This window comes from Hipposideros armiger, unplaced genomic scaffold, assembly GCF_001890085.2.
Source record: "Hipposideros armiger isolate ML-2016 unplaced genomic scaffold, ASM189008v1 scaffold_491, whole genome shotgun sequence".
NCBI lineage: Eukaryota > Metazoa > Chordata > Mammalia > Chiroptera > Hipposideridae > Hipposideros > Hipposideros armiger.
This window is the reverse complement of record NW_017731841.1, coordinates 978930-1003146: the sequence shown is the minus strand read 5'-3', so window position 1 is coordinate 1003146 and position 24217 is coordinate 978930. Positions and strand designations below refer to the sequence as shown.

General features: G+C 49.3%; 1 protein-coding gene across 2 annotated transcripts in view; it reads right to left on the bottom strand.

Moving 5' to 3' along the window:
- The window catches only part of TFCP2L1 (transcription factor CP2 like 1), a 50412-nt gene that overhangs the window by 9002 nt on the left and 17193 nt on the right, over positions 1-24217 (bottom strand). Inside the window, exons 3-12 of one of the 2 annotated variants that reach the window (XM_019667261.1) lie at positions 14400-14476; positions 13744-13849; positions 13047-13153; positions 11768-11920; positions 8309-8419; positions 5757-5848; positions 3964-4018; positions 3790-3883; positions 1595-1685; positions 547-650 (exon numbers count right to left, since the gene is read on the bottom strand). In XM_019667261.1, the coding sequence (XP_019522806.1) occupies positions 547-650; positions 1595-1685; positions 3790-3883; positions 3964-4018; positions 5757-5848; positions 8309-8419; positions 11768-11920; positions 13047-13153; positions 13744-13849; positions 14400-14476 (990 nt within the window). The remainder of the gene's footprint in view (positions 1-546; positions 651-1594; positions 1686-3789; positions 3884-3963; positions 4019-5756; positions 5849-8308; positions 8420-11767; positions 11921-13046; positions 13154-13743; positions 13850-14399; positions 14477-24217) is intronic. The other variant, XM_019667262.1, reaches the window with a different exon arrangement.

Genomic DNA, 24217 nt, shown 5'->3' with positions numbered 1-24217 from the left:
GCTATGGTCAGCACTGGTATTCAAGGACAGCTGACCTCAAAGCTGTGTCCTCTCTCCTCAAACTGCCCCAAGAACTGCAAACCCAAAGAAGTCCCATGCCCCGGAGGTACTCCAGGACCCCTCAGCTGAGCTCCTCAGCCCTGTGCAGCAACTCACCCAAATGACAGACTCATCCGGCCATGAACTATCACAGGAGATAGCGCTCCTGGGATTACAAACATCAAGTGCCACTTGTCACCTGCCTGGGCGCCAGAAGGCCCAACTTCCAATTTCACCACGAGTAGCTCAGTGGCTTTTTGGAGGACACATCCCCTCTCTGGGCCTGTTTCCCTGGGTGTAAAATAAGTAAATTGGACCAAATATCCTGGGGGATCCCTTCCACCTTAAACATTTCAATCCCAGGATGAAGTTTAGCAAAAACATATCCTGCAAGAAACTGGAGTGAGGCAGATCAGGGGAAACGTCCTCAGTCAGACTTGGGTTGTTTCTTCCATTCCTTTGCCGCCCCTGTGACTGGGCTGGTGGGGAGGGCCCGGCACGACTCACCACACAGACCGTTGTCCCCACTGCCATCCCGCTTCTGCTGCAGAGGCACCCGGTTCTGCTCCAGCTCCTGACAGACATAAATGGTCATCTTTGGCCTCACATTCCTGGCAGGAGGAGAAAATATAAATAGCAGGTATGGGGGACAAAGATCTGGTGTTCAAGGATGTTCCTGAACACGGGGTAGATACAGTAACGGGAAGGACTAGGAGGGGAAAAAAAGAAGGTTGTGATGATGCACAGTGCCTTTCATGGTGGCGGCAGGAGCAAAATTCCAGCCAGGCCAAGAGGGGGCCCTGCCCAGAACACGAATCTCAAGACATGATGCACTTTTCAGGGTGATACAAGCAAATACTTTTTCTGATTTACTCTGCACCAGGCACCATTCTCAGAACGTCACACCCATCACTTGTTTCATCCTCACACCACCTATGAGGGAGGGAGGACCATCACCCTTATTCTACTGATGAGGAAACAGGTTCATGGGGTGAAGGGCTTTCGCCCAGTTGCAAAGCTCCTAAGAGGCAAATCTGGGACTCAAACCCAGGCCCTTTCTCTTACTCTAAAACTGTGCTGTCCGTGTGTTATTAGAATCTAAATTCATTAAAATTAATTAAAGTTTAAAACTCAGTTTGTCAGTCACAGTAGCCTCAGATGAAGTGCTCCAGCGGCCGCATGTAGCAGGGTTACTGGACTGAGCAGCACCCCACAGAACATTTCCACGGTGGCAGGAAGTTACATTAGACACACCACTGTTCTACAGTCGTCCTGAAACCTACTAATGAGGCTGAGCAGCCTCACTAGCCTATGGTTCCCTACAGGTAGCTTGAAGCCCAGGACCGTGCAAGTGTCTGGCAACCTGGAGAAGTGGCTAAGGGGCCGAGGGAGGGGCCTTCAGGCAGGCATGCTGCAGGCGGCTGCATCGCAGTCTCAGCATGTCACTCACCTGCTAGAGCCGGGCCCACGCCTCTCTCACCGCGAGTCCTGCACCCCAGCGGAGACCCTGTCAGCTTCCCACCACACCCTGCCTCCACTGGAAACTGATACCCACCTGCCTTTGATGGCGTTGAAGAGCCGGATCCCATCTGCAGGGCCACAGATCTGGACCAAATCATCTCGAGACATCTTTAGCAAGTCAGCACCTGGACAGGTAGATAAGCAGGGCTGCCTGTTATATGAGACATCAAGAAAAGGCTCCATGCCCGAGCACTGCAGACCCTGCACTGGGGACTGGGGGTCAGGGACAGGGGACAGGGAAGAGCTAGCCTCACCTTCAGTGGGCAGCAGACATCCCATGGAGAGAGAAGCAGCAAAGAGCCAAACAACATCAGATCACAGCCCGAGAAATGTCAGAAGCTAAACGACGGGCATTCACGAAACTCAGCACAACAGACAGGCGTTTACAGAAGCCTGTGCCTGCCCGCACCTTCCTCTGCACTTTTTATTGGCAGAGGGTGTATGCACATATCTCTTATGGATGTGTGGCATTGATTTCATGTGCACTTGTCTGTATACAGGCTACACAGCTCGCTGGATGCAGCCGTCCTAAGTGCACCTGTGCACCTAGCACACAGATCAAGAGGCAGAGCATTCCCAGCATCCCTCAGGCCCCTGGCACCAGCCACGCCCCCAGCTCTGGGGAACCACTGTTCTGACTTCTTACAGTATAGATGAGTTTTGCTTGTTTTTTGAATTTTATGTAAATGGAGTTGAACAGTACATACTCTTCTTCTATGTCTGGCTCCCTCCCCCCAAGTTCTGTTTAAGGGCTTATTCCTATTGTATGGAGTTATAGACTGTTCATGCCCATTATTAGGTATTATTCACTGCACGAATATACCACAGTTCATTTATCCACTCTGCTGAAGGGCATCAGGGTGCTCCCAGTTTGGGACTATGATGAATAAGTCTCTATGAACATCCTCGTACATGGGTGCAGTCCCTTCCTCAAAGACCAGGGAGTCCCTTAGAGGCTTGTGACCATGTGGAGTCTTCTAAAGGTACAAGGATGATGTCAGCCTTCTGCTGAAAACTTGCCAATAGCCACCTGGCCTTGAGTCAAAATTTTTCCATCCCTTCTTTCCTACCACAGTTAATACATTGTTTTAGGTACAATTCTGTAGGCACAGAATTTTCCCTTCAAGTAAAAGCTGAAGTCCTTCCACCTTCCCACCAGGGCCCCTCAGTGCCTCTCTGACCTCCCCTCCTCCCCCGGTCCACTCAACCCCAATGCCCTGGGTCCTCTGCTCCATGGCCACACCTGGCAGGCGCCCACCTTGCAGCCTCTGCACTTTCCCTCTGCTTGGAAAGCCAATACTCCCACCCCCACCGCCAGTACCCACTTGCCTTGTCCCCTTGCCTGGTTCCAGCCTCTGCTCACGGCACCTTCTCAGTAAGGCCCACATTGACTACCCTACTTGAGATGATGGCCAGCCCTCCCGTCGCCTCCCCTGTCCAGGACAGGTCCGGTCCCTCCTCTGAGCCCGCCCATCACACTATATTGAAATGGGTGGCTCCTGTGTCTGCGCTGACTCAAAGCTGCAAGCTCCCAGAGGACAGGGTCCCTGTCTGGCCCTCCCTGTCCTTTCCAGCCCTAACACACAGGAAGTTTTCAGAACAGCTGTGCTGAAAGAGGTCTAGGTGCTCTCTGCCCACTATCACAGAGGTCCTTGAGAGCCACTTTTCTAGTTTTGGTCAAATCTTTACCCCATGTTGCTCTGGATTGACTCTACTTGGTGGCAAGGTTTACCTTTGTACCTCACAGCCCCTGCCTCAGGCTTCTGCCTGTCGGACCCATCAGTGAGGGCTTCAAAAACCTTTTAAAGAAGGAAGAACCAGCTTTCCCTCTCACCTGTGGCTTCACTTCCCTCTTCCAAGCCATGGCTCTGGAGACAACGTGACGGACAGCATTTAGGTAGGACAAGTGCCAGGGAGGCTTGCTGAGTATGTGCTGGCCCACTTGGCTAAGAGGCCCTACCTGGGCATACAGGAGCCCACCCGGAAGTGAGGGCATCTTGATGAAGGGCCTCCCTTCAAGCCGCACTCAACTGGAAATGTCTAGGGGCAGGACCTCTACTCGTAGCACTTGGCCCAGGTCAGCAAGTGTGAGTAAGTGACCCACACCATTCCGGGTGCCCAGGACAAACCACAGCCCCAGGCCCTGAGGCCAAATGCTGGAAGGTAACCGGCCTTGCTCAGTGTTTCCAAGGTCCCTGTGGGTTATAAACACAACCTAGAGGCGCTCACCTGAGAAGCTGGAGAACAGCCGGCAGAACTGCGAGAACCTGTTGCGGTGAAGCCACTGCTGGGCGTCCTGGATCGAGGCTGACGGGAGCAGGTGCTGCAGGCAGAGAGAGGAGGCCATGAAATGGCAACTCAGGGTCTGCACAGAGAGAGGCAGCCAGGGAGCCCCACACTTACATCACTGCTCACGGTCAGGGCCTCTGCCAGGTGGGGATGGGTTGGCGAGCTGTTGCTGCAAAGGAAGAGGGCAAGGTGGTTAGAGCGAGTGCGTTCTGGGCTGGGGAAGGTCTCCTCACCTGCCTGCCACTTCTCCTTCCCTCAGCTCTGGGGCTTGTTTTAAATGAGAATTTCCCGAGTCACAGGAATGAGGGCCGGAGCCACCACCCAATCCCTCCAAATCCCTAGTTAACTCTTCGGTGTGGACAGGAAGTTCTCCCAGCCAGTGTGACCCCTCTACCCAGGGTTCTGGGTTTGTTTTGGTCAGAATTCCCTCCTACTCAGAGCTCCCAGCCCAGCCTCAGCCTGAGGGAGGGGCATTGGGCCAGGGAGACCCCGGCAGTGCCCACAGTGACTCAGAGATGGACAGAAGTAGCCACAGAAGCAGCTGAACCCTTTTCTCCGTGGCAACAGGAAAGGGCAGTGGTAGCCCTCAGGGAATTACTGTGCAGCGAGCAAGCACCCAGTTTGGCACCCTCCATGAGAAAAACATTCTCATGGTTTTTCCCCACAGGGAGGCCCGCCCCGCCAACCTTCCTCAAGGGCTCCCTCATTGGGAGGTACAGACTCGAGCACCTAGGTTTTTAAGTTGAGAGAAAGATACATTTAAAGATGACCTTCCCACATGGAGAGAGGTGATGCTACAATATGAACATACTTCGTGTGCCTGAACTATACACTTAAAAATGTTACAGTAGTAAATTTTACTTTATGCATAGTTTACCACAATTAGAAAAAAAATAAAAAGACCCTCACGGGGATGATCCTTAGACCAGTCGTCAGTAACTACGGCTGCGCTTCAAGTGCCTGCGGAGCTCTGGGTATTTCACATATGTCCCCTGACCCTGCGTGGAATTCTTACCCCCTTTACAGTGGCAAGACCGAGGCGAAAGGTAGTTAAGGAACTTACACCTCAGAAAGGTGCAGATCTAAAACTGGGTCTGCCTGAATCTAAATATAATGTGACACCTCTTCTGTCTCCCCGCCTTAGGAAGGACTCGCCTCACCTTGGAAATCAAGAGCACGTCTTGCTTTCCCGTTAGCAAAGTTCTCGGCCTGCCAAGCTGGGCTTTGAGGAACCTGCACACTAACCTGTTAAACCCACCTGGCGTTCTCCCTGCCTCCTCCGCCCCCAGGAGCGGGATGTGCAGACCTGCCATGGTAACGTGGTGGGCCCTGTGCCATTCAGCCTGGAACCGGCTGGACAGCTGCCCGCCAGCCCCTGCACTACTGTCACCTTGCTGTCAGCACAACCTATGCATTTGCAGGGCTAGGTAACCTGCGGTGAGGCTGCTTCTGTGTTACCAGGGACGTGGGCATCCTGACTTGACCTGACCTGACCCACACTATCCAGTGAATGTGCACAAAGATCCAAGAAGGACCTCACAGCCCTGTGGCCACCCACACATTTGCTTGCCAAGGCCCTATCTGTCTAGGAGGCATGGCTTTCTTCCAGAGGTGCCTGGCAGGCCCTCTCACGACACTGACCCACGGCCCCGCTGACCAGCCCTACCTTTACTGGAGGGAAAGGTGGGTTCTGAGTTGCTGCCCTACCAGACATTCATATGAAGTGTGTTTAAGCACAAAAACCTGTACAAATGCTAAAAACGGTGTGAATGCAACACCAGTTAGCCACCCTGAAACCCCAATTGATGCCAGGCTGCAAAAGGAGAGAAGACACAGAGAAGAAGACCAGAAAAGGAGCCCATACCCATCATCATCCCAGAGAGTGCAAAGGGAGAAAAGTCACATACCCTTCGCCGAGGCCGAAGCTGTTTGGAGAGCCGTTGTAGCTTGGGGATGGGGCGCTGTTCACCTGGTAGGGCACATCAGGCCATGGAGAGCACTGCGGGAATAGAGCACAGGGCAGCAGTGACCTGACCGCAGTGGACTCCAGAGAATCTGGGTCTGGCAAAGTGCTGACCCCAGGCACGTTGGGCCCTCCCATGCAAGATCCACTAAAGTCAATGCGTGCAAGTGCCCCTTCAACACGCAATTTGCATTTATCAGGTGCCCACATGAGCCAGGACAGGTGAGTTACTAGGGCACACCAAAGAATCAAATATAGCAGCAGAGACCTAGTGCTCAGTAGGTCATCTGGGAGTAAGCAAAGCATTATATGTGTCTCTGTGAGCTTCCTGGTCGTCACACCAAAGAGGGAAACATCCTCTGACACATGATTCCTGGGCCCCCAGGAAAAGAGAGAGAAAAACAAAACAGGCCAGCTGCCTGCAAGCAGCTTTTCCTGGTGCAGACAAATGGGTACAAATGCATGAAATAGGGTGCACTGGATGGACCACAGACAACTCCCAAACAAAAAATCATCAGTGAAGTTCAGTATTAAAACTTGCGTTATTTGAAAACTGAATGTGCAGAGGGTCCTCAGTGCACAGGAGAGGCACCTTCACGTTGACCAAGAGCAGCTGCCCTTCAGCACAACCCTCTGAGTATTTATTACACTGCAGGCACCCTGCTAGGAGCTAAGGGACACAGAGAAACACAGAGATGTGATGATCCACAACCTCAAGGAACTTCTTGTGCAGAAGCCAAAAATGAACATATGTGAGTGTCCTAAAGGAACCAAAGACACACAGGTTTGGCCTGTTGGGGAATGCCAGTGCACAAAGTATTCATTTCCTCCCTTCCCTGTGATGACACATCTCTGGAGAGGGCCAATTTGAAGCATTCCTAAAGATCTGCTGTCACCCGTGGAAGAACCACAGGGTTGGTAAACATTTACCTGTGGTATGACGGTGGGCTGGAATTTGTTGGTGTAAATGCTAAGGGAGGAAAGCTGACAAGCTGATAAAGGGGAACCGTCACTTCCCAAGGTCACGGGCCAGGTGGGGATTCCGACCGACCACACCACACTGTGGCAAGGACTTGGATGGCTGTGGCATAACGCACATAGACCTCTCCTCCACCAAGGCAGTCACAGGAGAGGCAGGGGTGGAAAGGAAGAGACGGGCCTGGAGGACAGTGGGGGCAGCGTCACCAGCACAGGCAGAAACGAGGCTTGGGAAAAACGCGCTGGTCTGAGCTCTAATCCACACAGCACAGTGCGGGCACTGCTTTGCTGCCGAGGTGGGGGTGGGGGCAGGGTTCTTCATGCACCTGTGCTCTCTGGCCACTGTTATCCTCAAATAAACTCCAGTGCACATCTGTCCAGGCTGCAAAATTAGCTTCCATACTGTCTTATTGCAAACACCCTTCTGCATATGTGTGTGTGCACACGCACACACAGCACATCAGCCAGGACCAGGCCACTGTCTTCTTAGATGCTCTGTGCTTGGGCCTCACTCTTCACACAGCCTTAACCCCACCATGGACACTGCTGGGCCTCACGCATCTGTGGAGGGCCTTCTGAGCAAGTTAAGTTATTCAGTGAACACACACCAAAATCTATGAGTTGGCTGATTGCAGAACACAGAGGGAATAGTTGGTTTTTTTAAAAAAAACAAACAGAGCTTGGTTAAAAAAAGGCGGCACTAGCAGTGACCTGTGATGGAAGCATCTCAGAAGCACCCTGGACAGAAGGATGGATGGACCAGGCTGGCGTTGGCATCAGGGTTAAGAGAACATGCCTTCCAATATCTATCCAAACAACAAAATAGCAAGTGCTCACACCATGTGACCCAGAGCTCCCACTCCAAGAATGGAGGCGTGCAGACCTTCTTTCCATGTGCAGAACGTCTCCGGCACAAGGTTCTTCACGGCACCCCTTCTGAAAAGGTGAGAGCCTGGAAACAACCAAATGTCCAGCCACAGGCCATCCACCAGAGAAGGGGATGCAGCTGGATAAATAACTACAAAGCTCTTTATGAGCAGTTAAGGCAGAGACGGCAACATATACTACTAAATAAAGAAAGCAAGCTGCAGAACAGTACATCTATGTACACTATTGGTGTAAAAAAAAATGAGTATGAACTGGCTTCATTTGCAGAGAAAGTTGGGCTAGATACAGGAGAAACCAGAGATGCTGGGACGAGAGGCTGGGACAGTGTTGGGAGAGATATTTTCTGATGTACACTCTTCCACCTTTTGAATTTTAGACCTCTGACCTGTTTTAAAAATGAATGCCCTGATTTTGAAAAGTGCAAATGGCAGCAGAGAGCTAGAAGTTATTTCTGAAACACGTTTCTGGCCAGTGGGCCCTATCAGATGAACACAGCTCCAGACCTGGGAACACACCACAATTTAATGGGTGCTCTCAAAAGAAGCACTCACCCAAGGTGGGCAATTTCCCAAGAATCTAACCACACAGCGCCACTGGCCCACTCCTGGCAGAAGGCCCTGGGAGGCTCACCTCAGTGAGAATGGTGGTTTCATAGGATGGCTGGTACTTCTCCTTCTCTTGGGCGGTTCTCTTCTCCATCTTCTCCCGGTCCGTCTTTTGTTTCCGGTCAGCTCCCTTTGGCTACAAATGCAGAGCACAGAGGTCCAATTAGTCCAAAGTAGGCAGAGGCGGCTATTGGTGGAAGATCAGGGCTGAGCGGTGGCCCCCAAAGCCTGCACACTCCAGCCTCCCCTGAGGCACAGAAGGCCAGGCAGGATCTCACAGACAAGACAGCATCTCTCTCACTTTGTAGGCATCAAACACATGGTCTTCCTGCCTGGAACCCTTCCCCCTCTGAGGGAACGCAGAGCCTGCTACAGGGTCCTGCAACCAGACTGCTCACAGGGCATTGCCTGGAAAAGATGATCTTTACCAATGGCCACTTGCTTATAGGAGCCACAACAACTCCTAATGCACTCGTCAGGTTACCAATGGAGAGCAGAGGAAGTGAAGAAGCCAGGGGCTGCTGGCCAGGGTTTGGCCGAAGCCTGCAGGCTGTGCGATTCTGGATACCCCAGGAAGGCTTCCACGCCCCCAACTCCCAGGACGCCTGCTGCTCCCAGTTCACACTCCGTATGCAAGGTGAGGTCTCCACCCTGACTGAGCCTATGCTAGGCACCAGCAAACCTGAGGAACTTGCAGGTGTCCAGACCTCACAGGGACTATTATTCCCCTCATTTACCCGTGAGGAAACTGAGGCTCAAGTGATTCATCGAGACTGTAGAGGAACCAAGTGCAGACCAGGTAAAGCATCCAGGTGAGAGACCCCAGGTACGCACCACTGCCAGGCGGGCCCTGTTAGGCTGGCCAATGGGAACCTTCTGGACTCACTCCTCCTAGGAGTTCACAGTGAGGTTGATGAGTTCAGACATCAAGATTTCAAGCAGCTCTAGGACTGAGCAGTTTTACTACATATACACACATGGTGGGCAGAACAGTCAGGACCAAAATTCAGTCTCGGGCTCAATGACACCTTTAAGAATTTTCATCCTGTGTGTACCTTCCTCAGAGTACAGCTTCTGGCTCCCAGCTCAAGAAATTTTAGGAAACAGTGTTCAGAGTGATGCCCACACTAGACAGGCATGTTTGCAGGGGATCATATGAGGACATGAATGACAGATCCAGTGTTCAGTGCGAGAGCCGGGTATGCGGCCACCATACCCCATCACCTGCTCCACCTCATAGCTCCTGTTCCTGAAAAGAGGCCCAGAAGCCACAAAGGAAGGCAGCATTCGTTAGCAAGCCGAGCCTGGGGGCAGCCAAGGGTAGGATGGCACTTAGCCACAGTGACACCTACAGGGAGCCAGCCAGTCAGAGAGGAGCCCTGCCGTCTCTTTCAGAGGCCCTGATACCCCACACAGAGCCCCAGGGCACAACTCCAAGAAGCCGGGGGCTTCCCAGGAACTGAGGAGACCAGGGGTGGAAGAGTGACGGTCAGTTTGGCTGGACTATACCTGGTGCTTGCAAATACCTTTTTTTGTTTTGTTTGAATTGCTTCTGTGAACAGGCATGGGTGGGTGGGTGGTCACGCTTCCTCAGGCATTCTGAGGAGACAGTTTCCTGTGATAGGGGATCCTATCCCCTGCAGGAGGTGCTAAGGCCTTCCTTGGGTCACTCAGACTCGGCAGCTTCTGGCCCTAGTCCCCAAATAAAAAGTGGTGTGTGGTCAAGAAGCCTGGCGGCAGGGCCCTCACTGCTGACCGAGCTCCTGCCTCAAGGTGCAGGAAGGGGAGCTAGTGGGGGCCACGTGAAGGACAGGTGCTCCATGGCTGTAGAGACCCCACCCTGTTCCTCTCTCTCACTGCTGAGCACAGTGTTGGGGCACCAGGGCACACGCTGTGAGGACAGCGGATTACACCGGATGCCACTGGACGAGGAAATGAACCACTACCTGAGGGTGGGTGTGGTCTGTACATGATGAGGAGACAGACATAAATGGAGGACAGAGAAAGACCCCCAGCAGTGCAGTTATGGAGATGGCCATGGTGAACCAGAATCACGAGATCCTGCACAGGCAGTAAGACCAGAGGCTGCAATGCCCACTGCACCGTGGTCTGCAAAGAACTAGTCCTAATCACCAGGACCTGTGAGGGTGTTACCTTACGTGGCAAAAGGGATAAGCTGTCATGGCATTAAGACTGCTAATTGAGGGCTGGCCGAGTGGCTCAGTTGGTTAAGAGCTCGCTCAAGAGTTTGAGCTCTGAGCAACAGCGGTTCGATTCCCAGCCCGAGCTGAGCAGCCTCTAAGCTGCCAACAGGTGGCAGGGTGGCTCAGCTTAAAATAAATAAATAAATAAATAAAGACTGCTAATTGTGTGAGATTAAAATAGGAAGATTATCCTGGATCACCCCGGTGGGCCCCCTGTAATCACACGGCCCTTAAAGTGGAAGAGGAAGGGAAAAGTAAGCGTAACGCAGTGCGACAGGGTTCAGCCCTCTCTTGCTGGCTCTGAAGATGGAGGGAGGGGCCACGAGCCAAGGACTGCAGAGGCCTGGAGAGGCTGGAAAAGGCCAGGAAGGACATTCTCCCCTGAGCCTCCAGAAAGGAGAGAAGCCTGCTGAAACCTTGACTGTAGCCCAGTGAGACCCATTTCAGACTTCTGAGCTCCAGCACTGAAGCACAACAAATGGGTGTCATTGTAAACCACTAAACGTGTGGCAACTGGTTACAGCAGCAACAAGAGACAACGTGGAGAGGCTCAGCTTCCCTTGGAGGTCGATTTCAAGTCTTCAGAATCCTAAAGCAGGTTTCTGAGGGCTGCTATTTTTGCAGGAAAGACAAACTCAATCCTGCCACCACCTCTCCCTCCCACCCAGGTGGCATCACTAACCAAAGCATCCCATCCACAGAGCCCAGCCAGGCCTAGGAAGCCTCTGCCCACAGCCTCGGGTGGCCAGGTCCTATCGCTGCGGATGAGCCGGCAGCCTGGCTGTGTGGTCTCCCACATGCAGACCCATCAGCTCTGGCTGTGCTTCTACAGATGCTGTGACTGGCATGTTCCCCAAGTTATTGCCAAGTGCTCACTGTGCACCAGGCTCTGCAGGCGGCACCAGAGAGATAAATGGCTCAGTTCTAGTCTTTTCTCGTGAGGAAAGTCCAAGTGCTTCCTTGGAAGGAAAACGAAAATCTAAAACTGTGTAAATCCAATCATTCTTATAAAGGAGAGGTGAGCACGACATCTGTGATGATGAAAGCTGAGGAGGTGCCACCCTGGAAAGGATGCCCTGAGCGGGCAGGCCTGTCAGGCTGGACACACAGCCTGTGCTTATCAGGAGCACAGGTGGGAACCCGGGCTAAGGGACGCCCAGCTCCTTGCTGGGCCTCCACATGGAACCAGGAGACTGTGTTGGCATCACTGTCCAGAGCGGGTGAGCAGAGGCGGACCCATGGGCACGTGGGCACAGGAGGGCATAGCGCGGCCGTCCTACCTTGAACACCTTGATCTGGCAGCTGGCTGAGTGCAAGTGCTCGGTGTACTCCCCATTCTCGTTCTGCTTAAATGTATCAATCTGCACTCGAAAAGGCACTCCCTTCTCACCCCCATGCTTCCTTGGCGTGAACTCTGTGCTGATACAGTGCACCTGGAAGGGGAAACGTGGGGCAGACAGCACGATGGGGCGAGGGCCGGCTCTGGATTCCCCAGGGCTTCCTCCCAAATGGAGGTTCCCATCCTGCCCGGTCAGGCGCAGACTGCCTCAACCTCCCTGCTGCCCCCAGGCTGTCCACTCTGTCGGGCCAATGGCCTCCCCAGTGCCCGGTCTACAAAGGACATGCCCTCCCACCTGTATCCCTTGACCTCGAAGGCCCTGCCTGACCAGCTAAACCCTCACCATTGCTCTAGGCCCACTGACCCCAGTAGCCCCACCCTTGTTCCTCAGCCAGTGACCTCTCCCTTGGCAAATCCTACAGACTACAGAGCAGGGACCACAGCTCAGTCCCTAACGGCCTGCTGTCCAGGTTATTCGGGCCAGGCCAGAAGCATGACCAGAAGGCTGGAACCATTTCTGTAAGTACCTGCTACATAAAAGGTACTTGATATATATTTATTGTTATAATACAATTTGTCGGACTAACATAATATGTTATTATAATAATATGATAATACTGTAATAATTTTCAAATACAGTGAGAATACTACAATTACGGGGGAAAAATGCTCACTAACGTCTACTGAGTGACTATGATGGACCAGACACTATTAATGGCTTTAGGTTCATTATCTGATTTGTAAGACCAGTGAGGAAACTAAGACACTCAAAAAGGGGATACCCAGCGAGTGAGAGAGCCAGGAGCAAGCCCCGAAATGTAGCAGTGGCCATGCCTTTTAGCCAACTCTATCTTCTGTCACGTTTACCCCAAGGGTGGACCCACACCAGGGGCTTGATAATTATGTATTTTTAAGAACAAACTATTATGGAACATTTTTTACTTCAAATTATTCATTCCAGGAAATGCTTGTTTTACAACAAGCTTACATATTCATAAGCAAAACCCACATAGGATTCTAAAATATTCCAGTCCTTTTCCCAGCCCTGTGACCAACTAGCTCTGATTATGTAACACTCCACACTTCCTCCCCTTCGGCCTCCTTCCTTGCAACAAACAGGAGCCCGGCAGGGCCCTGCAGAAGGGATGGTTTTGAGGGACTGAAAAATGGGCCCCAAAGCTCTGGCTTCCGCCACAGAGGGCCAGCTCCCTCCTACTTACCTGAATGAACGCAGAGGCTCTCTTCGAAGGGTCCCACAAAAACTCGACTGCATTCAGCTGGGTCGGGCTGGCCCTGGGGTCCAAGATACCAACAGACAGTGGAATATCTGCACACACATACACACACACAAAAGTGCAATTGTCAGCCACTCCCAAATATTGAGGGAAGGACTCTCATTACAGGTCCAAATTCCTTAGCCACAAGTTGAAATCCCAATAGTTTTGAAACTTGTTTGACAGAAAGCCTGACTTGAATTGCCATGAAGCTATTTCATCTTTACGCCATTTCATGTAAACCGTCATTTTAGTCTGCTGCAAAAAGAGCTGTGCTGGACTGCCTGCTGGAGGCCTTCCCCGTGCTCCGGGTTTGCACACTGCACCCTGCTGCCATCCTAACTTCTGAATCCTAGAACCCATCTGGCCCGGAGGGCTGTGGATAAAGGACTATGGACCAGTGCCCGAGCCCCCAAGGTTCCATTGCTATTGCATCTCTGTGGTGCTCGGCCTTCCCTTTATCACTTAGCGAAGTCCTTCTGCAAAGCCCTGGCGGCACCCCCTGGAGGCAGGTCCACTCCCACGGGCTTCACACAAGACAGAAGTATGCTAAGATGCCCTCACAGATACAGGTCCACATGATGTCCAGGAAGAACCCCAACGTGCGGGGCGCCTTTGGCCTGTCCTGGCCCGGGAGACTCACCGATGTCCAGGATCCTGTCCCCAGGCCGGCTCCACCGCCAGCCCTCTAGCTGCTGGTGCTCTGTGTACTGCAGACGGCGGTCGTGGAAAACCACACGGATGATGCTCTGGGGAAGGGAGGCCGGCAGGGGACGGATGAGTGTGGGGGCCAAGAGAGTGCCAAGAGGAACCGCTGCCCTCACCTTCTGAGCCGGGGCACTCCCCCTGCCCTTCAAGGCCACTCCTCCTGGCGCCTTCTGTCCCGGCTCTCCAGCCCCATGTGCTACCCCGCTCCCTCTGCAGAACCCCAACGACACTAACAACAGTAAGAATAGTTACAACTACCCTTCTTTCCACAAGTACAAAGTGCTTAACACACATGGCTAAAACCCTTATAAACCCTTTTGTGCAGATGAGCAAATGGAAGCTCATGAAAGTTAAGTAAGTGGCAAAGCCAGGCTGGAACCCAGAGCCTGGTCCATCAGCCCACACCACTCTGGCTTGCTACGCTGCCGGCCTACCTTAGTCCCCTCGGACAACATCTTACCAAGAACAGGAACCCACTCTCCCTCTGGGGCTCTTCCTAAAACCCCAGGCTACTGCTGACCCCCCACAGCACGCCCAGGGCCTGAGGCCCCAACCAACCATACAGGGAGGGAGAGCGCCCGCCAGACTTACCTTGACATACTTTGTGTTCAGATCTTGAAAGTCTCCTAGCTTCCGGTTCTCCAATAGTCGGATTTCATAAGACTGACCTGTTGGAGCATTAATAGTCCATTTCCCATTTCTGAGTGTTTTCAAATTGGGGATCACGCAGCTAGAAGCCTTCTCAGCCTCCTCAGTGCCCGCCCAGGCCTCATGGCCACGGAGCAAAGCAGAGAAGAAAGTCCATGGCAAGCTCCGAGCACCCTCTGCACTGGACAACCCCATTTGGCCAGCCAGCCTTTGGGCCTAGGGCACCCCAAGTAGCACACCACATGACCCCGTGAGAGACAGAACCTCTATAATTTTCAAAGAAATCTAGTCTAACAAAATATATTTAGCATTAAATTTATGGAACATAACTTCATATTTCTCTAAAAAGAATGTCCACCATACACCTGAATGGAGAACACAGCTACTTAAATCCACATTAGAGTAAACAACTGACCATGTCCTTCCTGAGAGCAGGTTCAAAGGAATGAATAAAAGCCTGTTAAACATTGTCTCTAATTGCAGAATGAAAAGCATTTTCCCAAGTTAAAAGAATTTCATGTATTTAAAAGGGTGTGGGGATTCCATTTGGTAACATATAACCAGTACAAGCTGGTTAAAGAATATAAATGGAAAAAATATCCATCCATAATAACAACAAACATGAAAGTATCTATGAATCACCTGAAGAAAACTACACACCTTTTATTGGAAGATCAAATATAATTTGAATAAATGGGACATACTATGTTTCTAGAGAGGAAGACCATATATCCAATGATGTCAATTTTTCCCAAGTTAAATAAAGTTTAACCACAACTTTAAAACACCCTAGCATATATCATAATTTAACAAAGGATGTTTCACAAATAATAGAACAAATGATTTAGTCATTGGTATTGGTAAATCTGATTAGGTATTTAAAAAAAATTTTAAATAATGATAGACTCACAAGAAATTAAGAAAGGTCCCCAGTACCCAGCCCCCAGCTTCCACCAGTCGTGGTACCAGGAAATTGAAAATGGCACAATATAATTAACTAAACCCAGAACCTTATTCATATTTCCCTGGGTTTTACAGGTTTTTTCTCTTTTTATATGTATTTATGTGTACAGGTGTATGATTTTTTTCACACAGAGATTAGCTATGTTTTTCAAAGTTAAGACCCTCACCTCATAGCAGATATCAAAATACATTGCCACTGATTAAAAAGTTAATTTCCTAAGGTTTTATTTTAACTTCTTGGTCAGTAGAGAAGCCCTTTGTCAACCTAAAATCATGAGGGAAAAGGTGAATCTAGCTATATTAAAATCTTTATAACCCAGTGGCTAACAGTCTTAAAATAACTAAAAGGGAAATGATTAGAAAAATACTAAGACCCCTTCTAGTGAGTTGAATGGTGCCACCACCACTGCCCCAAAATATGTCTATACCCTAATCTTCAGAACCTGTGAGTGTTACCTTATATTTAGAAAAAAAAGAGTCTTTGCAGATGCAATTGAGTTAAGAATACTGAGATAAGGAGATCATCCTGGATTGTCCTGGATGTCTCTAAGTCCAATGACAAATGTCCTTGGAAGAGACACACAGAGGAGACAGAAAGAAGAGGCGGTCACATGAACATAAGAGCAGAGATGGGAGTGATACCGCCACGAGCCAAGGACTGCCTGGAGCCACCAAAGGCTGGAAGAGACAAAGAGCAGATTCACCCTGAAAGTCCCCAGACAGAGCATGGCCCTGGTGGCTTTACGACTTGCACCCCCCCCTCCCCAGAACTGTGAGAGAATCAACTTCAGTTGTTTTCAACCAACATGTTTGCAATAATCTGTTGAAGCAGTCACAGGAAACTAAAACATCACCTCCACACACACACATACACACAATGAATAACAGAATGGGCAAAGAACATGAAATTAAATCATTCATCCCAAATATCTGCTGAGCAACAACTACGTGCCAAATGCCATGCAAATCCTAGGACGTGGAGATGGCAGATGGACACGCGCTGTGTGTCAGCGCGCTCATCACCACAGCTCCCCCCAGGCCTGGAAACGAAGCCGGCCGAGCCCAGACATACCCACTCAGCGAACCTCCCTTCTCGGCAAGGTGGGACCCCTCCCCTCCACCCCGCTTTGACCAGCCCATCTTACAGGACCAGCGGGCACTTCATGAAAATACCAGGGCCCAGCACTGCTCAGGATGAGGCTCCGGGCATATCACATTACAGGGAAGACACGTGAACCCCAAACTGTTGTCCTGCCCACTTGCTGGTTCAGAAGACGCAACTCATACAAGGGTCTTGCTGACCTAATTGACACTTCTGGCTTTCTGAAAAAGCCAGATTTTTAACCTACATTTTCAGGCTCCTGAGCCAACACTCTCTTGACAGCAACATAAAATGGAGCCTCTCACACCCTAACTGGTTTTTCCAGTGTCCTCCACCTCCCCAAGGAAGAATGTAACAAGTGGTGGCATGAAGCCCAAGGCCCAAGTGGTCATTATGTGGGTTTTCAGGCACTCCAGGGCCCAATTAATACTGACCCCGGACTCTGCAGGGCAACCTCAGCTTATGCCCAGCAGGAAGCACCTCCTGTCCCATACAGAGCAGTTCTATGAAGTGGGGCTTTAGGCCCAGGGTCACGGCCTCCTCCACCAGCAGCACAGACCTGACCCAGGCACTTCCCCACAGAATCTCCCTTCCTCAACTGTTCTTCCTGCAGGCATATGCTAGAAACCATCCCAGCCACTCCCCACATCCCTGACTCTCTCAGGCCTCGGGCAGGACAGACGTCTAGCCTCCCTCCACTTGCCTGCCTCAGTGACAACACACTGGCCTCCACTCTCACACACCACAGCACCATCCAGAAGACCCCTGGTCATGGACACACACTAGCTGATGAGCGAGGTCAGGAAAGCTGAATTGACCTGAGGCACACAGGCTAAGCCGGGTCATCTTGGGGCACGCATGGGAGCCATGGAAAGTGGGCTCTGTGAAGGCACAGACTGTCTGTTTTGCTTACCACTGTACTGTTTGACACATAATAGGTATTTAGCAAAAGCTTAAATGTGATTTCAAATTCTTTGCAATGCCACTCTGTGCTAGGACTGCAGGGTTTGCAAAAGTACGACATACTCCTGCCCTCAAAGGATTAACAATCTTTTGGGGTACACCAAAGAGCACAACAAAAATACCAACATAAGCAGAATTTGAAAAATCCCTCAAAGAGACAGGCAATACTCATCAGGAATGGGAAGCAAGAATGCTGAAAAAGGTTTGAGCAAGGAGATAACATTAGAGATGGGTTTTGAAGAGTGGGCAGGATTTTGCTAGTTGAGGGGAATAACGAATAAGAAAGCAATCCTAAGTAAAACTACAGCAAGGAGAGCAGCTGGGTGGCTCAGTTGGTTGGAGCGCATGCCGGTTCGATTCCCACATGGGCCAGTGAGCTGTGCCTCTGCAACTAGACTGAAAGACAATGACTTGACTTGGAGCTGATGGGTCCAGGAAAAAACGCACTGTTACCCAATTAAAAAAAAAAAAACTATAGCAAGGAGGTAGTAGGAGAGAGGCTTGCCTCTAGGGAACAATAACTAACAGCTTTCATCTACTAGGGGCTTACACAGTGGCAAAGTGTTTTCGGGTATTAAGTCACCCAAATCTCAGAACATGTCAAAGGGATCATTTAAGATTATGAGCCCCACTGACAGAAGGAAGCAGCAGCTGAGAGAGGTTACCTGACTTGGACAAACACACCGCTGGTAAGTGGCAGAGCCAGGAGCAAAAACTAAATCTGTTTCCAGAACCTACCACATTCTTTGCCACATCCTATGTGGTGGGTGTTGTTTGCTGGTCAGAAGACACCTGTAGCTCTACATGATCCTTTCAACTCCTTTCTAGAAGGCATCGGATTCCATTTTGCACACTGAAGAAGGTTTGCCTACAGCGTCTTATGGCATGAAAAGCACCCAGCCATGGCCATCCCAAGTTAAGATGGTGTTTTTCTCCTTCCTTCTCCCATTTAGGACTAGCAATAAAGATGAGTTCTAGGATGACCAACTTAGCTTGTCGGTGACTGTTTCCTATAGTCTGAACAATGACCGGGGAGGAAAAACAAATCACTACAGAAAATGATAGTAAAGCCTGCTCTCATTTCAGAATTGTGAAATGTGGAGAAAGAAAATAAAATTGGTCTTAGAATCAAGGAAATAGGGTAACAAATAACTACCAGTTAGCTATTGTCCAGCTATGCATCAGGACATTACCAAACCCACTATGTGCATTATTTCATTTAGTCCTCTCAACAACCCATGAGGAGGGCCGGCCAAGTGGCATGTTGGTTGCCAGTTGGCTTGGGATGCCAGCTCTGAGCAGCAAGGCCCAGGTTTGGATCCCACATGAGGGCCAGCGATGCTGTGCCCTCTACATCTAAAATGTTGAACAACAGCTCGACCTGGAGCTGGGCTGCTGTGAGTTGCCGGCATCGTTTTAGGCTGCAGTGGAGCTGGCCAGCAGCAGGCGTGAGCTTTCAGGAGCGGCCGCCCAATGGCCAGTGAGCAACTGCCTCACCCAGGAAGAGCGCAATAATACTAAAATGGGCCAGTGAAATGATGTCCTTCACAACTAGACTGAAGAACAAAAGGACAGCAACTTGTCTGTTCCCCTCCCCCAATTCCCCAATAAAATCTTTAAAAAAAAAACAAAAAACGATCCATGAGGAAAACCCATTACTGCCCCCATTTTATAGATAAAGAAGTTAAGATCCAGAGAGACTAAGTATCTTATTGAAGATCAAACCTGGATGGTATCTCTGACTCCAAGGACTGATCACTTAGCCAAACTACTCCACACAATGTCTAGTTACTTCAAAGGGTCCTTCTGATTCTAATATTCAAGGAGTCCATCTATTACATTTCTCCTAAATTTCTTGATATTCATTTTATTTTGTGATCCTCTTCTACACACCTAACCCCCCCCCCCACTCTTCCTTTGAGGCTCAAATCCTTAATGCCCCATAACCTCAGTTCTCTGAACCAAGGGGGACCTTAGAGGTCCATGTGGATATGTAACAACACTGTGACATATGGTATTATACTTGTTTCCTCCTGATAAACTAGTCTCCATGAAATACATGTTCCTAAAATACTCTGAACAAACTATAAGGTTACAGTAATTAAAACCATGTCATTTTTGGCATGGGAACAAACACACCACTAGAAAAGTACATGGAGCCCACAAACAGATTTTCAGATACTTGGAAACTTGATCTATGGCAGTGAGAAAAAAGATAGCTTTTTAAGAGTGCAGGATGACTGGTTATCCATATAGAAAAAATAAATCCCATAAATTTCACACCATATATTATAAATTAATTCTAAGTGACTGAAAGCCATAAAATAAAAGAAAAACCTTAACATTTCTAAAGAAAATATGAGAATTTTAGGACTGTGGGTAGGAAAGGATTTCTTAAACTAGAAACACATACACAAATGAAAAATTATGTCCTTTCTATCATAGAGGAAAACTATGTTAAAAATTTATATTGAGACACATTTTTAAATGCCAGGAGTGCTATTAATAATTATATAGTCCTGGGCCGGCCAAGTGGCTCAGTTGGTTAAGAGCGCAAGCTCTGAGCAAGAGGGTCGCCGGTTCGATTCCCACATGGGCCAGTGAGCTGTGCCCAAGCTGAGCTGCTGCTGAGTTGCCAATAGGTGGCAGGATGGCTTAGCTGGTGAGAGCACGTGCTCCTAACAACAAGGCTGCCGGTTCAACTCCTACATGGGATGATGGGCTATGCTCACCTGCAACTAAGACTGAACATGGCACCTTGAGCTGAGCTGCTGCCCAGATGGCTCAGTGGTTAGAGCATGCGCTGCTAACAACAAGGCTGCTGGTTCGACTCTTGCATGGGATGGTGGGCTATGCCCACCTGCAACTAAGATTGAACACGGTACCTTGAACTGAGCGGCCGCGAGCTGCCTATGGGTGGCTGGATGGCGACTGAACTTGGAGCTGACCAAGCTGTGCCCTCCACCACTAAGATTGAAGGACAACTTGGCTGTTCTCCTTCCCCAATTCCCCAATAAAATCTTTAGAAAAATAATTTAAAAATTTAAAAAATAATAATTATATAGTCCCTATAAGTGGAGACTGACTTGGGACATGTGGTCACCCTATGGAAACAGAAAATGATCAACAAACACATGAAAAGATGCTGGTTTCTATAAGTATTCAAAATAAGGCAAAGTAAAATAAAGCGCCATCTTACATCCATCAGAGGGGCAAAAATGACAGTTTGACAGTGTCAAGTGTTTATGAGAATGTAGAGATGGAACTATTATATAGACGTAACCATTTTGAAGACGAGTTTGGCTAAAAAGAGTTAGGCTGAGAACGTACAAGCCCTTCAGTCAAGTAAATCCAGTTTTAGAAACATATCCTAAGGAAGCACTTGATGTGCACTGGGAGGCGGGCAAAAACTGCTCATTACAGGGAGAAACTGTCAACAACATACATATCCAGCCACAGGAGAAGAGATACGTTAATTCTGTTAATTCACCTACAATGGAATAGCACACAACACTTAAAATGAACACTCTAGAGACATATCAACATGGAGAAATCTCAGAAACATTATTAAATAAAAAAGGTACATGATGATATATACAAAAAAACTACTTAAAGTTTGAAGACATGCAAAATAATACTGTTCATTTTTATGGCTGACTATGCAAGGAGTAAAAATTTAAGAATGTGCTTGGGAATTCAAACCAACACCAATTTCACAACACTGGTTTTACTTCTGGGGAGGAGGAAAGGCAACAGGACTATAAAAAAGTAAAATCAGAAGCAAATTTGGCAAGGTTGTAAAAACTATGTTGGGCACATGAGTATTTGTTCTCTTATTTCTGTAATATTTTGTATATTGAATATTCTGTAATATTCAATCGATTTGAAATTAAAATATTACACACACACACACGCACACACAATTGAGTGGGGAAAGACTACTGGAGTCGGTAGTCATTCCGTGTTGCATTATGGCTGTGTGTTTCTGACTCTCCAGCCCCACCTTAGAGGGAAGGACTCTTGGGGTCCACTGCTCAGCAGTGACTGTACACTTCCACCACTACCGCCTTTGTGCCAGTGACATGCTGGGTGCAGGACAGCCCAAGACACGAGCAGGGATAGTATTCATCCCACTCATTCACACACTACCCCACAATTTTGCCACTAAAATTAAAAACTGCCCTCAATAATAATGATTTTTACCAACTCACTTTTTAAACTTAATTTTTTTTAAGTGTATATCATACATCCCTATAGAAAATCATAATCCTATGCCATAAATAAACAGTGATTGTAAAAGTTATCTAGATATGCAGCTACCGCTGTTCTTCTATGCACTCCTAAAACTACCTCGGGAACCTGGTCAGCACCCAGGTTTGGAGCCTGGGCACACATCAGGCCCACCGCTTACTTTTGGGTAAATGGCTCCATTTGTGAGCATCAGTTTCCACACCTCCAAAAAGTGGACAACCCTGGTACTTAACGCAGAGGGTTGCTCGAGGACTGAAGGTGCATCCAGCAAAGATGGCACACGGTAAGTCTTTGGCTGGACCTCAAAATCTCCCTGCAGTGCGAGCGCTGGTAGACCGTGCAGGGGGTCCTACCAGCTGGTAGGCCTTACCATAGCCTCCCCAAACCTTCCAGATAATTCTTTCCAATACCCCTGGCTCCATCTTCTACTTTGGAGTCGTTAAAGGCCTTTTAAAGCAGGGGAGGAGCCCCAGGTCAGCACTTGGTGACATAAACGAGCCTTCCACAGGAGGCCACCAGCCTAGCCAGAGGAGCCAGTGCCTGGGGTGGTCACAGGCTCCAAACCCACCAGCAGTGGCCAGCTGAGCACAGCCCGTGGGGAGCGGTGGGGGCGCCTCAGCTGGACTGAGGCTCAGCGGGGAGCCCCAGCCACACTTGGGGAAGTTTCCCTCTACCCCAACCTTCGGACTGGGCCCAGCGTCCATCCCTTTGCCCTGCCTCACCTGCACCCCACACAGAAATGGGGGAAGGAGAGCAACGAGAATAAGGGATAGCAGAGAAAACTTTTCCAAGGAAAACGAAATGAAATACACATGTATGGCACTCTACACTGTGCCTGCCCCGGGCAGGTGCTCAACAAACCTTTGTTTCCTCCCTCTTCCCTCATGCGGGAACAACAGCTCATGTCTTCTAGCCCAGGCATCACCAAACTCTCTGTGATGGGCCAGCCAGTGACTATTTTCAGCTGTGGGCCGTAAGATCTCTGTCGCAACTACTGGGCTCTGCAACTATAACAAGGAAGCAGCCATAGACAATACATGAATGAATCGCCATGGCTGTGTTCCAATAAAACTTTATTTATGGACACTGAAATTTGAAATTTTATGTAATGTTCATTCTTCCTTCCTCCAGCTTCTTTGGGCATCTGCAACTTTGCCCCTCAGCTGTCTTCCGTGATGAATAAGTTGTAGTTCCCCAACTGGACTGGAAAATCTCGAGGACAGGCCAGCAACCAGTTTACCTGAAAAAATCTGCGCACATGCACACACACCAGCCCCTGCACAGTAGCACGTGATGGGCTTTTAATTAGTGGTGGCAGAATTTGATATAAATTCCCTACAGCAAATAACAGAGCTGGAACTAGTCAGCCAAACCAAGAAGAGCATGAAAAGATGCTCAACTTCCCTAATGGTCAAAGAAATGCCAAATGAAAATAACGCCTGTCAGACTGGCAAAAGTTTAAAAGATTGCTAACATCCCACAAGAATAAAAGATGGGGAAACAGGCGCTCACACCGGCTGGAGGTGGGAGATATTACGTCACAGCCTATTGGGCATTTTGACAATACCCATCAAAACTGCAAATACACACAGCCTGCGATCTAACTACCCCATTAAAAAAGTGCTAAATAATATGTACACAGTGTGATTATACTTTTATTTTAAAATGTTACACACATACCCCTATATTTGTGAGTCTAACATATGCATCTAACAGTGGATAGAGAAGAACCTTTCCCTCTAAATTATATACATCTTTAGCATAAACTTTTTTTAAAAACTAGGAATATATTACATGTGAACTTGCAAAAAATACAAAACAAAGGTGAGGGGGGTACCTCATACTGTTCTAAGCATGTAACAGATGTCCACAGGGACAAGGATCGGTATTTTTTATTCCCGTGTTAGGCTGGCACCCAAAAGCCAATCAGGCACTTGGGGAAAACAGTCCTCATTCAATGAACAGAACACCAAACACATGCAAATGAGATCAGAGGTCCTTCCAACCCAGTGTCTCTCTGGGAGGACACCCTGAGGACCCACAAGTACAATATGGCTGTGCCCATTTTAGAGGTGAGGAAACCAAGGCCCAGAGAGGTACTGACGTGTGGAGGCAGCACTGTACGTTAGTGGCAAACGCTCAGCAGCCTGTGACCCGGCCCATGACCAGAGGGGACAGGGGATCCAAGGTCAGGTCAGACACCCTGTGGTTGAGTCGGCTCCTCCCACATCCTGGCACATTCATGAACCTCTCTGCATCTCACTCTCTACATCTGCAGTGCTCCTTGCAGCACGGTTGTGAAGATTACATGAGATAATGTACTTTCAGCCTGGCATGTAATAAGTACTCAACAAGTATTAGTTCCAACTACTATTTCCAAGCAACAAGTGTTAAATGCGCCCTCCTGGACTGACCTCCACCCGTGCACCAGCCACTATATTTGGTGCTGTGCAAGTGAACTCTCTCCAGCCTTCACAATGGC